The sequence below is a fragment of the Coregonus clupeaformis genome, chromosome 15 (genome assembly GCF_020615455.1).
Source record: "Coregonus clupeaformis isolate EN_2021a chromosome 15, ASM2061545v1, whole genome shotgun sequence".
Taxonomy (NCBI): domain Eukaryota; kingdom Metazoa; phylum Chordata; class Actinopteri; order Salmoniformes; family Salmonidae; genus Coregonus; species Coregonus clupeaformis.
Window position 1 is genome coordinate 52,234,047 of NC_059206.1, and position 17,855 is coordinate 52,251,901.

Sequence of the window (17,855 nt, forward strand, 5' to 3'; positions counted from 1 at the left end):
CCAGCTTTGTACAGTAAATGACCATCATAACAAGAACTGTAAATTACTGCAAGCTAAAGTGTTGTAGTGCTATGCATCTGACTACTGTGCTGTTTATTCAATGCTAACCCTATCCTAGGTCGGAGGAACCTGCATCTGATCATGGAGTACTTTCCCCACGGCAGTCTGAGAGACTACCTCATCAAGAACAAGGATCGCGTCGACTACAAGAAGCTCCTGCATTACGCCTCACAGATCTGCAAGGTAGAGGACTGTTACAGCACAGTACATTGTAATACTGTGAAAATACTTGAGAAAGATGTCATCACTGCTGCTGATGATTGACCCTTTTTCAAGTCCTGTCCTCCCAATGTACTGTTGCTATGTCCAACAAACTCCTGCAGCAGAGAGCAATTTTCCATTGAAACCAATGGAGCAGAACCGTCAAAATGATGTTAAACTGTGTTTTTACTACTTGATTAAATTGAATGCAGACAACCCCTTGCTAATCAGGAGACTGGTGTTTGTTACTGTGGACTGTCAGGAACTTCACAGGAACTCACTGAACTTTACCTGTGTGCTCCTGCAGGGCATGGACTACCTGGCGACCAAGCGCTACATCCACAGAGACCTGGCCACCCGTAACATCCTGGTAGAGAGTGAGCTGAGGGTGAAGATAGGAACTTTGGGCTCACCAAGGTCCTGCCTCAGGACAAGGAGTACTACACCGTCAGAGAGCCAGGAGAGAGCCCCATCTTCTGGTGAGAAATAATGCCGCAACTTCTTTAGCAGGCAGTGGGAGAATCGTGGGTACTACAGTAATCGATTGTTACTGTTATTAATAAAGTTACAGCCACAAATGAGCTCACTACTTGGCAATGACCAAAATGACAATCCTACATTTTGAAAAAATATTTACTGTTTAATAATGTTGTATAAGCTATTTTAACTAATGATTGACTGTATATTTTACTTATAAACTCTTTATAACCCCCTTTAAAGGGTATTTTTTTAGCTTTTTAGATGAATGCTGTGTGTATGTTTATTGATATTTGTAAGCTCATTTTGCTTCGTTGTGTTGAAGGTATGCCCCTGAGTCGCTGACTGAGGGCAAGTTTTCAGTGGGCTCCGACGTGTGGAGCTTTGGAGTGGTCCTATACGAGCTGTTCACCCACAGTGACAAGAACTGCAGTCCTCCAGCCGTACGTCTCTCTCCTTTACTCTATTCTTCATCTTCTTCTACCTCACACTATCATTCTTCATCTTTATTACTTTTCTCCCTCAACTGTCTCCATCAACCTTTCTCTCTTTGATACTGCTTACTTGTTCAAAAGTGGAAAGAGCTTGATTAAGACTTGTTCGTAGTCGTAATTATGTCTATTAAAGACTCTTTCTTGTCCCATGTGGTCTCTGTATATGGTTAATAGAAAATTACGCTGATGCACTTCTCTTTGCAAATTTGATTAGTTAGCATCCTTAAACTGAATTTGATGCTGTAATTAACCCAGCTCTTACCCCCCCCCTCCTCTCCAGGTGTTCATGGATAAGATGGGCAGTGACAAGCAGGGCCAGATGATAGTGTATCACCTCACTGATCTCCTGAAGAGAGGTTACAGACTCCCTGCTCCCCAGGGCTGTCCTGAGGAAGTGAGGCTGACTGTCTGTTTGTCTCTCTCTGTCTGTCTGTTTCTGTATCTTGTGAAGATCTGATTGCCATCTAAACTTGAGCCTCCCTCAATACCGTAAGGCAGTCTAAACAGAGAGCTCTGTAAATGTATTACGTATGTTATGTTGTAAGTGTTTTTTGTTGTTTTTGATAAGTAATTGAGTTGTTGATTGGATATATCTGGTTGTTTTCACCCACGGAGTTGCAGGACTGATTGCAGGATGACTTGTCTGGTTTGTCTAGCTAGCTTGCTATCTGGCTAATATTTGCATTTAAAATATGTATCTCAGCACCGGCTGCTTCTTGATCAATGGATACCTGACTGCATTATGGAAATGGAAGAGAGCTCGTAGTGAGGATGACTGCTGGACTGGACTGATGTGTGGCATCACCCAAGTGGGTGCTACACGTTAGTTGTGGTGGAATACGAAGTCCAGGCTACAGACAGGCTGAGCTGTGGACGACATCAGGGCCATCACCACCAGGCATCACAGGCTACAGAGAGGCTGAGGTTAACATCAGAGCCGGCAAGCCAATTGCATAATTGTATTGCTATGACATCAACTGCATCACCATCATCAAACCATAATCTAACTCCGATCTGCTGAGGGAGTCCTGCTCTATGGCTATGACAATGTCATCCTGTCCTTTGTTTTTTTTATACTGTATGTGTAACCCAAGTCTGTCTAGTAGGCTAGGTCTACTGTGTAGCTTGTACCTACTATGTTATGTTTTTGAACCATTTATTTAAGAGGACCTCAATGGAAATACGTTTTTTTGTGTCATCCTCAAATATTTTAAATGCATTATCCACTTGTGTGGTTGTATTGTGTTTAAAATGGTCAAATCTATCTATTTACCCCTCAGATCCACAACATGATGACAGAGTGCTGGAAAGGTGACCCAGGCCTGCGGCCCACCTTCAAGAAGTTAGCCCAGAGTGTGGACACGTTCCAAGACAGTAAAGAGGGCTAAGGAACCCTCTCTGGAGGTCTCTGCTGGAGAGGACCTTGCCCAGCCCACACGATCACCTTGTTTCATTTTCCGTTGTACAACGTTTTGCTACTGTGTGCCCTAATGAATACAACCCTGACGACGCCTTAACTCTCAAAGACTACGACAATGAAGTCACCTGAGCCAACGGTCTTCTGGAGCAGAGAGGAGAATCAAACGGGGAGGATTACCAATGGCTTTCTGGGAGAAATCACAAAAATACAATATTGAAGTCTGTCTTTGTGTGCAAACCTACCCCCTTTTCACAGATTTGGGGAAGGGAAATAACTGCATGCTGTTACTTTGTTGTCATCTTTTCTCCATTCTGGGATGTTTTCACTGTGCTTATTATGACTAATTTCATGCTCTGGCCTCAGACTCCAGCACAGACAAAACACACTCAGCTGTTGTATATGTTTATGCTAATAGCAGCACAGAAACACATCAGGGAAAGCAATACAGAAGATATACATTTAGTGAAGACAAAGACTGTTCATCTGCCTCCCTCCTCAACTCAAGTGGATTATGTCAAACCACTTTTCTCTTTGTCACAGTACTCCATATTATAATAATGTGGCATCATCTCACCTGCTGACCTCACTGGAATATGAATATGCACTTCTGCTGGATCAGTAGTATAAGAAAATGGACGAGAATAATTTTATCTGTCAGTTTGTTTGTCTGTCTTCCTTTTATTTTACGTTGTTATGGCATCCATGCTGACAGTCGTAGACTTTGAAGGTTAAAGTGTTTTGAGTGAACATATTTGTTATTTTTCATAAAAAAATAGATAATGAATGATCATGGAGAGGAAAGGGTTTTAACATGTATTTATTTAATTGTTTTATACAAGCCAGTATTTACCTGTGTTTGCGAGTTGAATGTAAATGTGCTGGTGTTGAATTTGAGTTATAATGCTTAGGCTAAATTGATTGTAAAATACCAGATATTTTATATCAAAGCAGTCATACAGTATTAAAGGGTACAGTGAGGGAAAAAATTATTTGATCCCCTGCTGATTTTGTACGTTTGCCCACTGACAAAGACATGATCAGTCTATAATTTTAATGGTAGTTTATTTGAACAGTGAGAGACAGAATAACAACAACAAAATCCAGAAAAATGCATGTCAAAAATTTTATAAATTGATTTGCATTTTAATGAGGGGAATAAGTATTTGACCCCTCTGCAAAACATGACTTAGTACTTGGTGGCAAAACCCTTGTTGGCAATCAGAGGTCAGACGTTTCTTGTAGTTGGCCACCAGGTTTGCACACATCTCAGGAGGGATTTTGTTCCACTCCTCTTTGCAGATCTTCTCCAAGTCATTAAGGTTTCGAGGCTGACATTTGGCAACTCAAACCTTCAGCTCCCTCCACAGATTTTCTATGGGATTAAGGTCTGGAGACTGGCTAGGCCACTCCAGGACCTTAATGTGCTTCTTCTTGAGCCACTCCTTTGTTGCCTTGGCCATGTGTTTTGGTTCATTGTCATGCTGGAATACCCATCCACGACCCATTTTCAATGCCCTGGCTGAGGGAAGGAGGTTCTCATCCAAGATTTGACAGTACATGGCCCCGTCCATCGTCCCTTTGATGCGGTGAAGTTGTCCTGTCCCCTTAGCAGAAAAACAGCCCCAAAGCATAATGTTTCCACCTCCATGTTTGACGGTGGGGATGGTGTTCTTGGGGTCATAGGCAGCATTCCTCCTGCTCCAAACACGGCGAGTTGAGTTGATACCAAAGAGCTCGATTTCGGTCTCATCTGACCACAACACTTTCACCCAGTTCTCCTCTGAATCATTCAGATGTTCATTGGCAAACTTCAGACGGCCCTGTATATGTGCTTTCTTGGGCAGGGGGACCTTGCGGGGGCTGCAGGATTTCAGTCCTTCAAGGCGTAGTGTGTTACCAATTGTTTTCTTGGTGACTATGGTCCCAGCTGCCTTGAGATCATTGACAAGATCCTCCCGTGTAGTTCTGGGCTGATTCCTCACCGTTCTCATGATCATTGCAACTCCACGAGGTGAGATCTTGACCTGACAGTGAAGAACCTGACAGTTCTTTTGTGTTTCTTCCATTTGCGAATAATCGCACCAACTGTTGTCACCTTCTCACCAAGCTGCTTGGCGATGGTCTTGTAGCCCATTCCAGCCTTGTGTAGGTCTACAATCTTGTCCCTGACATCCTTGGAGAGCTCTTTGGTCTTGGCCATGGTGGAGAGTTTGGAATCTGATTTGATTGATTGCTTCTGTGGACAGGTGTCTTTTATACAGGTAACAAGCTGAGATTAGGAGCACTCCCTTTAAGAGTGTGCTCCTAATCTCAGCTCGTTACCTGTATAAAAGACACCTGGGAGCCAGAAATCTTTCTGATTGAGAGGGGGTCAAATATTTATTTCCCTCATTAAAATGCAAATCAATTTATAACATTTTTGACATGCGTTTTTCAGGATTTTTGTTTTGTTATTCTGTCTCTCACTGTTCAAATAAACCTACCATTAAAATTATAGACTGATAATTTCTTTGTCAGTGGGCAAACGTACAAAATCAGCAGGGGATCAAATACTTTTTTCCCCTCACTGTATGTATTTGAGTATTTTCAAATACACAGCCCAAAACATTACTTTTATTTGAGTATTTGAATGGTTATTTGTAAAATAAAATAAAAAATTATACCAAATTGTATTTCAAAGTATTTTCGAAACTTTCCTGGAACACTATTTGAACCCCTTTTCAAATGTATTTTCACCAAACATATTTCAAATGCCCTCAAATACTTTGCTGTAAAGGTTGAGCAAAAAGGCAAATGTTTATATACAATTATTTAAATGTATGTTCCAAGTAAATGTTCAATCAATGAATTAGTCAAAGTGACTTTAAAGAGGCAATCACCCCCCACTAATGTTTTGGTAAACCACTGAGGGATGGGGCTGTTGAAATGTAACCATTCTCAAATTCATAGACTGAGCTATTGATGCAATGATCTTGCCACAAAGTTCACAAGCACAACACAGGATGTCCCACACAGGGAGCCACCACCACCAGCGAAGAAAAGTCGATTGGACAAGATGTTTGATTTTATGGAACAACCAAGCGTGGGGCTGCATGTAGTAACAAATAAATGGATGATTACCTCATCACCCCATATCTTCCACCAACTACTGATCCTCTGAAATTCTGGAAGAAACACAGTCACACATACCCAACACTGAGCAGAGATGCTGCTGAGTACCCTACATGTCCCAGCATCCTCCGCAGCTGTGGAGCAGCTTTTCAGCATTGGAGGGCGTATCTTCAGACCAGATTGCTGCTCAACGTCCAACAAGCTTTTAGAAACCCTGAAGTTTATTAAAATGTAACATGGCATCTTGTCCTCTTTTATGAGACACCAATGTAAAGTATGGGCTTCATATTGTGATTAATAAGTCAAATGAGTCCTACATATGATGTTTGTGATTTCAAACTAAACTTAAGTACATTCACAACTATTTTCAAATGCATACCAAATAATTCAAATATTTATTTGAAAATACTGTTTTTCAAATGCTTCCAATGATATGTATTTCAAGTAATAGTAAACACATGCAAAACTTTCCAAATAGTATTTACAAATACATTCCAATATTCAAGTACAGTGGGGAAAAAAAGTATTTAGTCAGCCACCAATTGTGCAAGTTCTCCCACTTAAAAAGATGAGAGAGGCCTGTAATTTTCATCATAGGTACACGTCAACTATGACAGACAAATTGAGGAAAAAAAATCCAGAAAATCACATTGTAGGATTTTTAATGAATTTATTTGCAAATTATGGTGGAAAATAAGTATTTGGTCACCTACAAACAAGCAAGATTTCTGGCTCTCACAGACCTGTAACTTCTTCTTTAAGAGGCTCCTCTGTCCTCCACTCGTTACCTGTATTAATGGCACCTGTTTGAACTTGTTATCAGTATAAAAGACACCTGTCCACAACCTCAAACAGTCACACTCCAAACTCCACTATGGCCAAGACCAAAGAGCTGTCAAAGGACACCAGAAACAAAATGTTAGACCTGCACCAGGCTGGGAAGACTGAATCTGCAATAGGTAAGCAGCTTGGTTTGAAGAAATCAACTGTGGGAGCAATTATTAGGAAATGGAAGACATACAAGACCACTGATAATCTCCCTCGATCTGGGGCTACACGTAAGATCTCACCCCGTGGGGTCAAAATGATCACAAGAACGGTGAGCAAAAATCCCAGAACCACACGGGGGGACCTAGTGAATGACCTGCAGAGAGCTGGGACCAAAGTAACAAAGCCTACCATCAGTAACACACTACACCGCCAGGGACTCAAATCCTGCAGTGCCAGACGTGTCCAGGCCCGTATGAAGTTTGCTAGAGTGCATTTGGATGATCCAGAAGAGGATTGGGAGAATGTCATATGGTCAGATGAAACCAAAATATAACTTTTTGGTAAAAACTCAACTCGTCGTGTTTGGAGGACAAAGAATGCTGAGTTGCATCCAAAGAACACCATACCTACTGTGAAGCATGGGGGTGGAAACATCATGCTTTGGGGCTGTTTTTCTGCAAAGGGACCAGGACGACTGATCCGTGTAAAGGAAAGAATGAATGGGGCCATGTATCGTGAGATTTTGACTGAAAATCTCCTTCCATCAGCAAGGGCATTGAAGATGAAACGTGGCTGGGTCTTTCAGCATGACAATGATCCCAAACACACCGCCCGGGCAACGAAGGAGTGGCTTCGTAAGAAGCATTTCAAGGTCCTGGAGTGGCCTAGCCAGTCTCCAGATCTCAACCCCATAGAAAATCTTTGGAGGGAGTTGAAAGTCTGTGTTGCCCAGCAACAGCCCCAAAACATCACTGCTCTAGAGGAGATCTGCATGGAGGAATGGGCCAAAATACCAGCAACAGTGTGTGAAAACCTTGTGAAGACTTACAGAAAACGTTTGACCTGTGTCATTGCCAACAAAGGGTATATAACAAAGTATTGAGAAACTTTTGTTATTGACCAAATACTTATTTTCCACCATAATTTGCAAATAAATTCATTAAAAATCCTACAATGTGATTTCCTGGAATTTTTTTTCTCATTTTGTCTGTCATAGTTGACGTGTACCTATGATGAAAATGACAGGCCTCTCTCATCTTTTTAAGTGGGAGAACTTGCACAATTGGTGGCTGACTAAATACTTTTTTTCCCCACTGTACTTTCAAATAAAGATTATCTAAATACTTGTTTTGAAATGTATTGAAAAGTAATTGCACACATGGGCGCACACACACCTCAGAGAAACTTGTATCTATTTAAGGCGTGACTGGTGACTTAAACCATTGTCAAATACTCCGGTGTAGTAGGCCTACAGTCAAGAATGGTCTCCCACTGATAAAACTGTGGTGATTTGTTGTGATTGCTTTGAGGCCAAATGGGGTTGGATCCTCAAAAACCAGTGAGTCCCTGTTAAAACTAGCTGTGTGAAATCCCTCTCAGGTACACCTTGGTAATGGTGGTGATAGTAAGTGTAACTAATGTTCTGTGGAAGTATGGTAGTCATTGTCATAACCATTATTGTATCTGATTGATCCTCCTGTCCTCACGACTGACTAAACACTACTGGCTGCAGGTCAGGGCCACTAGCTAACTGTGTTACCGTTTCCATGGTGAACCAGGAGAGTAGTGAAAAAAACTAGCAAAAGAAAGCTGATAATCCAAAATAAGAGGTTATTTTTCCTTATTACCTGACTGTTTCCATGGTGTCAGCTACAGTAAACATTGAGTAATGGCCAATAATAATGTGGTTTTACCCCAGGTAGAATGCAGACATGAAATCATGTATGTTTTATTAAAATAACTGAATAAATGCCAATATGTTCTTTCCATGCATTATTATATAGCTAGCACATTTTTTGCTTTTCCAGTAAGTGGATGAGACATTTCGACGTGGACAAGATGTGATATACAAAATATAATTTATATTGATATTCAATGAGTTTTACATTTACATACACTTAACATATGTTCACAGTATTTCAATGGGGTATTCTTGGTGGGTGTAAGGGCGGATGCACTTTTCATGTCATTCAAACAATTGTATTTCTCAGGGAAGTGCATAAGTGCTCTTGCTTCAGTAATGCAGTAATTCATTTAATGATTAAACAAAATTTGAGCAATAACAAATAATGAAAATGAATTGCAAACTATTTGCCTTTCACATAATACAGAAGTGTACAAAGCCATTTAAACAGCTAGCCCAGCGTTTCCCAAACTCGGTCCTCGGGACCCTAAGGGGTGCACGTTTTGTTTTTGCCCTAACACTACAAAGTTGATTTAAATTATCAAAGCTTGATGATTCGTTGATTATTTGAATTAGCTGTGTAGTGCTAGGGAAAAACTCAAACGTGCATCCCTTGGGGTCCCGAGGACCGAGTTTGGGAAACCCTGAGCTAGCCTGTGTTGAAATTTCTCCCATCAACAACCTAATGAAACACTGAAAAGAAGACGGCTACCTGTCACCCTCACTCCAATAACACATAGAGGAGGTGGTCAGATAAACCCAGGCTAGGGCAGCTCTACCTCACCACCATCCTGTTGCCCACTGCCCCAGTCTCAGCACAGAAGCCCAATGTCATTCTTAGTGCAGCCCTGGTTGCAGCACATGCCAGCTACCCCCGAGGAAAAGTTCCTCTTTCGCCTGTCGCGGAGTTGCCAATTGATGCTTGGGCTCCTGGCCTGCTCTCTGGCTCCCCCCACTCCTCCCAACACCAATGCATGATTCTGGAGCTCTTCACTGGGGTCGAGGTTGGCCACTGACCCACTATGGTCCCCCACTCTACCCAGGAGTGAGAGGAGGTCAGCCAGGGAGGTGGAGGATGAGGAGGAGAGCTGGAGAGGGTGGTCTACTACTGCGGCCTGGTCCAGACCATGAGGCCAGTTGAGTCTGCTGTCCTCGCCCTCTGTGACATCACTGTGGGAGCTGGCATGGAAGAGATCTGGAAGAGGTCAAAGCATCGGGAGGGACAGTCAGTAGCGGTGAGTACACCTTGCATTAACATTTGGTTGTCATCATCCGATCAAGATGAGCCGATAACTATCTGATCAAGTTTTGTTGCTTCTACACGTGGATTTAAAATGTCTCTTATCTGCCCGCTGCATATGCATTGTGACCAGATTCCCTGGTCCCTCCCTGTATGCAAATGAATCCAACCTGCCTTGGACCTTCCCTTATGACACAAGCTGTGTAAATCGACAGAAAAAAGCATACTTTTATACTCAATAGTTATACTCTCATCATTACGGCCTACTTTTGTTAACCAACAATTTAAGACTGGGCTTAATACTGTGCCGATAACCTCGTCAGCTCATACACTCATACACACTTTATTCCAAATGATTTGTAATTGTGGAAGTGGCCTCGCTCATGCTTACAGAGAGCTATGCGCCTTTACGAATCAGTTTGGACATCTTCTGCACTCTATTGCTAGCTATTTGTCTGGAAAATGCTAAAAGATTCACAGAATATAATAGAACAGAATTTAATCAAATCAAAAAAGATTTTGCATTAGCCTATACCAGACCTAAACAGTTATACCAAAGGAACAGAAATGTAACATGCTGGGAGAATGACCGTGTTTGGTTTCCTCCAACTCATTGATCAGTGATAATTCAGTAACGGAGTCTCTTTCACTCATCGAGGGTTGTTAGAGTGATATAGGCCTACTACAAATGTATTGAGGATGATGTGATGGACTATGTTGGAGTCGCAGCAGAAGAGCACAGTGCCTGACAAGTGTATGGCAAGGTACACTACATTACCAAAAGTAGTGTGGACTCCTGCTCGTCGAACATCTCATTCCAAAATCATGGGCATCAATATGGAGTTGGTCCCCCCCTTTGCTGCTATAACAGCCTCCACTCTTCTGGGAAGGCTTTCCACTAAATGCTGGAACATTGCTGCGGGGATTGCTTCCATTCAGCCACAATAGCATTAGTGAGGTCGGGCACTGATGTTGGTCGATTAGGCCTGGCTCGCAGTCGGTGTTCCAATTCATCCCAAAGGTGTTCGATGGGGTTGAGGTCAGGGCTCTGTGCAGGCCAGTCAAGTTCTTCCACACCGATCTCGACAAACCATTTCTGTATGGACTTCACTTTGTGCACGGGGGCATTGTCATGCTGAAACAGGAAAGGACCTTCCCCACACTGTTGCCACAAAGTTGGAAGCACAGAATCGTCTAGAATGTCATTGTATGCTGTAGCGTTAACATTTCCCTCCACTGGAACTAAGGGGCCTAGCCCGAACCATGAAAAACAGCCCCAGAACATTATTCCTCCTCCACCAAACTTTACTATTGGCACTATGCATTGGCAGGTAGTGTTCTCCTGGCATCCGCCAAACCCAGATTAGTCCATCGGACTGCCAGATGGTGAAGCATGATTCATCACTTCAGAGAAGCGTTTCCACTGCTCCAGAGTCCAATGGCGGCGAGCTTTACACCACTCCAGCTGACGCTTGGTATTGCGCATGGTGATCTTAGGCTTGTGTGCGGCTGCTCGGACATGGAAACCCATTTCATTAAGCTCCCGACAAACAGTTATTGTACTGACGTTGCTTCCAAAGGCAGTTTGGAAATTGGTAGTGAGTGTTGCAAATGAGGACAGAAGATTTTTATGCGCTTCAACACTGCGGTCCCGTTCTGTGAGCTTGTGTGGCCTACTACTTCGCGGCTGAGCCGTTGTTGCTCCCGAGTGGCGCAGCGGTCTAAGGCACTGCATCTCAGTGCTTGAGGCGTCACTACAGACCCCCTGGTTCGATTCCAGGCTGTATCACAACCGGCCGTGATTGGGAGTCCCATAGGGCGGCGCACAATTGGCCCAGCATCGTCCGGGTTTGGCCGGTGTAGGCCGTCATTGTAAATAAGAATTTGTTCTTAACTGACTTGCCTAGTTAAATAAAGGTTAAATAAATAAATAAATTAAATAGACGTTTCTACTTCACAATAACAGCACTTAGTTGACCGGGGCAGCTCTAGCAGCGCAGAAATGTGACGAACTGACTTGTTGAAAAGGTGGCATCCTATTACGGTGCCACGTTTAAAGTCACTGAGCTCTTCAGCCATTCTACTGCCAATGTTTGTCTATGGAGATTGCATGGGTGTGTGTTCGATTTTATACACCTGTCAGCAACGGGTGTGGCTGAAATAGCAGATAATTTGAAGGGGTGTCCACATACTTTTGTATATAGTGTATATTGTGTAGGCCTAATTTTCCACCTGTAGGCTACCTTTAGAGCCAGAGTGGATTTTTATAAAATGTCCATAGACAAGCCACTGTATTATATACTGAACAAAAATATAAACGCAACATGTAGTGTTGGTCCCATGTTTCATGAGCTGAAATAAAAGATCCCAAAAAATTTCCATACACACAACAATATTATTTTCCCAAATTTGGTGCACAAATTTGTTTACATCCCTGTTAGTGAGCATTTCTCCTGTGCCAAGATAATCCATCCACCTGACAGGTGTGGCATATCAAGAAGCTGATTAAACAGCATGATCATTACACAGGTGCACCTTGTGCTGGGGACAATAAAAGGCCACTCTAAAATGTACAGTTGTGTCACACAACACAATGCCACAGATGTCTCAACTTTTGAGGGAGTGTGCAATTGGCATGCTGACTGCAGCAATGTCCACTAGAGTTGTTGCCAGAGAATGTCATGTTCATTTCTCTACCATAAGCTGTCGTTTTAGAGAATTTGGCAGTACGTCCAACCGGCCTCACAACCACAGACCATGTGTAACCACGCCAGCCCAGGACCTCCACATCCGGCTTCTTTACCTGCAGGATCGTCTGAGACCAGCCACCCGGACAGCTGATGAAACTGAAGAGTATTTCTGTCTATAATAAAGCCCTTTTGTGGGGGAAAAACTCATTCTGATTGGCTGGGCCTTGCTCCATAGTGGGTGGGCTTATGTTCTCCCAGGCCCACCCATGGCTGCGCCCCTGCCCAGTCGTGAAATATATAGATTAGGGCCTAATTTATTTATTTCAATTGACTGATTTCCTTATATGAACTGTAACTCAGTAAAATCGTTATTTGTTGCATGTTGCGTTTATATTTAGGTAAATTTTGGTTCAGTATAATAGGCCTACCACTGTATTATTTTCATATCTGATAATAGCAACGTGAATTAGGGCTCTGTTCAATCTGTACGTTACAGATTCCGCTATAGCCTATATATGTAAAGGTAATTTCCGAATGAGCCGACATAAGTAGCGTCTACCGTGAACGCGGTCTCAGCTAAAGCGGGAAGATACCATTTACATTTCAATCATGCTGCAAAGCTGATTTCCGAGATGCGGATTGAATAAAGCCCTTAGACTTTTCACATTACAAAAACGTGTATAAAGCGCTCAGCAATTCAATATCTCCATCCTCCACAGCACTGTCCAGAATGAACTGTGGGCGTTGGTGGGATCATGGGATGGTCACAAAACTGCGACCAGCTCCAAACAAAATGGGCATTGGGTTATCCCGTTCCCACTCCTGCTATTACAGTCCTTGACGTTTCTTTAAGATGTTTTCAAATATTTGATTTTGCGCTGGCATTGGACGTGTGAACCCTTTTTCTTTTATTCGGGACGATATCTTTATTTCTGTACGTGTTATCTAATTTCTATTGGACTATGGCATCCGATCACAGTGCCAGTAGGCACTTGCTTTCTAATGAAGACCATGATCTTAATTCTGGAGGAATTGTAGCGGTAGCCTATCGTTATCCATACTTACTACCTCGACTGGCCGGTGTGATTTATTTTATGATGGCGGGACCACGGTGAAGTTGGCAAAATGTATACACTATGCTTTTGTTGTCAGGATTTGTTTACACTTCAAGAATATCCTTACAAAATGCGTCTTGGCTATCTCCGGAGGTGGTCAGGGAGATCTAATCAAAATCAGTTCACAATGAGTATTTTTATTGTCTATAGGCCTACCTGTCGACAAATGTAGGCACAATCAGAATGTGGACAAGATCAGGACAACTGACGCATGTTAGAACCAGGTATAAACGGGGCTAGTGAGACACTCATTATTGAAAGAAAATATCTAAACTTTAATGCATAGACTAATATGAATACAGGTACACAAACTCTAAAAGTGAATACATAAAATGACAGTGAAAATCTCCCAAAATACAAAATGTTGGGTTCTTCTTTTTTTAATTCAAAATTGTTCCACCGTGTCAAGACACCCTGACAATTAATTTGAGTGAATCACGCTCAGAAACCGTGCTGAGTACATTGCAGGTCCACCTTGCTATTCATTGAAAGAGCTCTGAACAACTTTTAGATAGGAAATTACTAAATAATGTTGGGTCGCTTAGGCTGATTGCGTTTCAATTATTACTTCTCAGTAATCAGTCCATCAGGGCACCATATTTTTTTGAGGAAAAAGCAACGCTCCCTATTTTCTAATTCTCTAACCAAGGAGCTGTCCGGGGTTCTGAAGTAGGCTACCACTATCAAGCTGCGACGTATCTACGTCGTTCTGTGACAGAATTGACCAAATGTACCAACATCTTGATTGAATAGATGCGCTTTTCTTTCGAAAACTAGACTGCAACTTTGGAATTTTAGACTATAACTTGTTTTATCTTTTAAAATTGAAAATAAGACGAGTACGCCTACCAAAAATTCAAAAACGATTTAATGCGGTGCCCAAGTCACATGAGATTTACACTATTAATAGGCTATAACAACGTCTTACTGCAGCTGCGGAAAAAAGTAAAAGTTTGACCAGTTCAACATCATCGACAAGTGTTTGCATTAAGACCCTTAATGATGTAGCTACTTACCCAAGTCTTCATCTAAGGACCGTTTCCAACGGGACCCGCCACACGTGAAGATAACGGCTCTTATAAACTCTCTTCCGCACAGTTTCATCCCATTGTCTCTCGATAGGCTTTGAGTGCTTGCACACATTAACAAAGTACCAACACACACAAGGATGACAAAAGAAAGCTTTAGTAGCATTTTCAGTTAAATAAGTAGAGCTGGTTTCCTTGTGAGAGAGATGAACTAAAGTCACCCTATAGTGTGTGGTCCTGGTGCAGGTGTGTTCTGAGCTTCTTGAATGCTATGCTGTTCTGTGAGTCCAAGTTCTCTTGTCAATGTAGACTTCAATAGGATATCATTAGGTGCCTCTCACTATCCCTTGATGCTTCTTGTGGTCTGTTTGCTACTGGTCCATCTTTTATAGTCACTAACCCTACACCATTACCATCCTGGGTGTGAGTCATATTACTCTACACTCCATCCACATCCGCCTGATGACAACCCCCAACAATTGCTCACATGCACACAGGCATGCAAGCATGGCCGCTGGAAGATGTTTAGTGGTGGGGGTGCTGACATTTTTTGGTGAGCTGCTGATGGCTATATTTTGGTCCTCTCATACATTAGTAGTAAAGCCCAGTGCACTACTTTGTTTTATTTTTTACAATTTGAAATTCTGATTTATCAGGGGATGCTGCAGCACGCTCAGCACCCCTACTTCTCTAGCTGGTGTGCTCTCTCTTTCACACACACACAAAGAATGTGTAGAAAAGGATTCCAGACGCTTTAGATGCATAATAATTAATGACCTCAAATCTTTTTTCTTTGTTTTCGATGTATACATTCTTTCATGTAGCAGAATTACAGTGAAATGTCACTGTTCAGGTTTGGTGTGTGGAAACAGCTCAGCGCTAAACACCCGAGACTGCTTCCAATCAAATCTTCATCTACAATAAACAATCTGTTTGTAAATGATGACCGGATAATAACTGACCCCAACATTGTGTGTGTCGAAATGGTACTGTGATAGCAGAAAATTAAGAATGTCTGTGGAAATTGGTTAATATTATTTTTTTCTATTCCAGAAAGTAAACTTTGTCATGAGAAATATCCACATGGTCCTGCGTACAGATAATCGTATTTTATTGAAGTTACGAATAGTATCACCAGCAGTCGACTTTTCTTTTACAATGGCAATTCATTTTTTTATACAACGTTTACAAACACTTTTGACATGCCTGAGTAGCGACTTCTTACCATTAATCTTAGGCATCTTGAACTGCAACTGGTGAGCAATTGAAGTCCATTTTAATGTGGCCACAAATTCTAAGGCTTAAATGGAACTAACCCATTTTCCATTAAATATATATCTGAACACCATTGGTGTGGATAATTCTAAAACAATGCAGATTCTGATCACAACAGTAATTCCTAGGTCAGCTCAATAAGTGTCCTATGTACATGGCTGGCTGTATAATTTCGCATTCATGTGCTATCGGAATTATCGGAAACTCTAAAATATCTAACTAGGGTTTAACGATGCTACACAAGTTTCTCACTTGTATTTACTACGTAGGACTGAGAACTACGGGAGTTTCTCAGTCCTGAGTTTCCAATAATTCCGATAGCATGTGAACACAGCTTAACTCTGTGGTGAAGACTTGATGAATGTTGATCTTGGGACGGAGGAGCATCACTCACTCACTTCCAGGGGTGTAGATCAGAAAGGTGTGACACTGGACAACACACCCACCATAGCAGTGTCAGTGTCATTTCTCAAAGAGGGAGCCGAGGGCGGTCTTGGCTCTTCTTGCCTTCTCAATGCTCTCGAAGTTGGGCACACCGTGTGGAAGGTCCAATCGGTCGTGTTCTGAGACCATGATGCTCTCCGCCTCCCCTGGGGACACAAACAGGCAGGAAGTGACATCAATCAAATAGCAAAGGAAACAAGCAAGCAAAGAATAATACTTTATTGTCCATTTTCTTTCAGATTACAGAAATTAGTGTATTGCTTTCAACTAAGATACTGATATTAAACTGTGGTGGTCTGCCGTGGGTATTGTTGAAATTACGTCTACCCTATACTGTAGTAACTGACTACAGCAAGAATATTGTTTACCCAGGTTTAATGTATCTTTCAATTTATCTGAGGGCGGAGATGCCTTGGACGGTTTCTGGTTGGCTGAAAGAAAATCTAACCAAGTCTTTTTGTGAAGTGGTGACGCTTTAAAAGCAGCCCATGTTCCCCTGAGAGGTAGCCAATTATTGGAGATTGGTCAGGGTATCTAAATGGCTTTCTCCATACCTAATGACCATGGAACCCAAGAACCACTGTCACAAGGCACGATCTGTGATGTCACAGAATGTTTTAAGTTTGACAGAGAGAAGTCACACAAATCAAAGCAAGATCTGTCTTTTTCTTCTTGAGGTGGTTTTTGATACTGAAATTGGGTGATTGACAACCCTGTCTCGTTCTAATCTTGGTGAAATCACTAATAGATGTGATTGTGAGCTAAAATACCCTTTTTACATTACTGAGCCGAGCTGTACTGCATTGGCCTGGTTACGCATCCAGCATAGTTGCTGGAACCGTGGTGGAAAGGACAATGTGAAAATAAAATATCTGAGTTCTTAAAATATGTTTTGGGTCAGCTGTCTGTACACATGGTAAAGAGAGAAGTATTTACCCCTCATTCGGTAGATTAGCGTTCCATATGCCATGTCCATCTGATAGGCCAGGACGAAGCCGAGAGGCACGACAGGGGCAAAGAGAGCAGGCGTCTTCTTCTTAATGGCACTGCAAGAGTGGGAGTGAGTGGAACATTAGACAGAGTCACAGAGATCAACTATCACTTAAAGGTGAACTGCACCCGCTGGGCCTCGTTTTTTGGCTTGCTCCTCAACAGAAGCCAAATGTGAGTTGGCTTGGGGGGTGTGGTTTGATGTGGGTGTTTCAGAACCTTGCCCACAGCTGTTTCCCCCCACTCAATCACAACAAATAAACCTCCTGCAGGATGAGTTCAATAACCACCGGCAGATGTATGGTGAGATGCCAGAGGAAGCTTTGAATAGGTCAATAGCCTGCAGAGTAATATGAGAATGTATGTAGATATTCTAAACTAAGTGTTTTGATAACTTTAAAATCTAACAGGTTCATGTAGAATAAACAACCATTTACATAGCATAACACTGCTTCTATGGTACTAATATAACAATGTGCACCTTTCACTTTTCATTGTCATTCCCAGCCGATACGGATACTGTGCCTATCGACATTTTGTCTGGTGGTAATGAGGCTACCTTGGCAAACAGAGTGATCATAGCTTCCTGTGTGGTGTCCCGTATACAACAGGAGTTCCCTGATCCTGGTGCAGAAT

At 42.2% G+C, this 17,855-nt stretch overlaps 2 protein-coding genes and 1 pseudogene across 4 annotated transcripts in view; 1 reads left to right on the forward strand and 2 right to left on the reverse strand.

Annotated features, from left to right (window-relative positions):
• Window positions 1–3,682, forward strand: part of LOC121582875 — a 32,112-nt pseudogene extending 28,430 nt beyond the window's left edge.
• Window positions 3,683–9,023: 5,341 nt separating this feature from the next.
• LOC121582876 (relaxin-3-like) lies at window positions 9,024–15,515 on the reverse strand. Its single transcript, XM_041899025.2, has 2 exons — window positions 14,499–15,515; window positions 9,024–9,632 (listed from the first exon to the last, which is right to left on the reverse strand). Exons 1-2 carry the CDS (start codon window positions 14,674–14,676, stop codon window positions 9,250–9,252), a joined length of 561 nt encoding a protein of 186 aa, XP_041754959.1. The 5' UTR covers window positions 14,677–15,515; the 3' UTR covers window positions 9,024–9,249.
• An 89-nt stretch (window positions 15,516–15,604) lies between these two features.
• plgrkt (plasminogen receptor, C-terminal lysine transmembrane protein) overlaps window positions 15,605–17,855 on the reverse strand; it is a 32,251-nt gene continuing 30,000 nt past the window's right edge. For all 3 annotated transcript variants that reach the window (XM_041899026.2, XM_041899027.2, XM_041899028.2), the window contains 2 exons: window positions 17,166–17,275; window positions 15,605–16,375 (listed from right to left, as the gene is read on the reverse strand). In XM_041899026.2, coding sequence (XP_041754960.2) covers window positions 16,248–16,375; window positions 17,166–17,275 — 238 coding nt within the window. In that variant the 3' untranslated portion in view covers window positions 15,605–16,247. The remainder of the gene's footprint in view (window positions 16,376–17,165; window positions 17,276–17,855) is intronic.

Bases quoted from the DNA above. Each gene is read 5' to 3' on its own strand.
- LOC121582876 (XM_041899025.2), bottom strand. From the start codon at position 14,676: ATGCTACTAAAGCTTTCTTTTGTCATCCTTGTGTGTGTTGGTACTTTG. The intron at 9,633-14,498 runs GTAAGTAGCTAC...GACCTCTTCCAG, and splicing joins GTCCTTAGATGAAGACTTGG to ATCTCTTCCATGCCAGCTCC.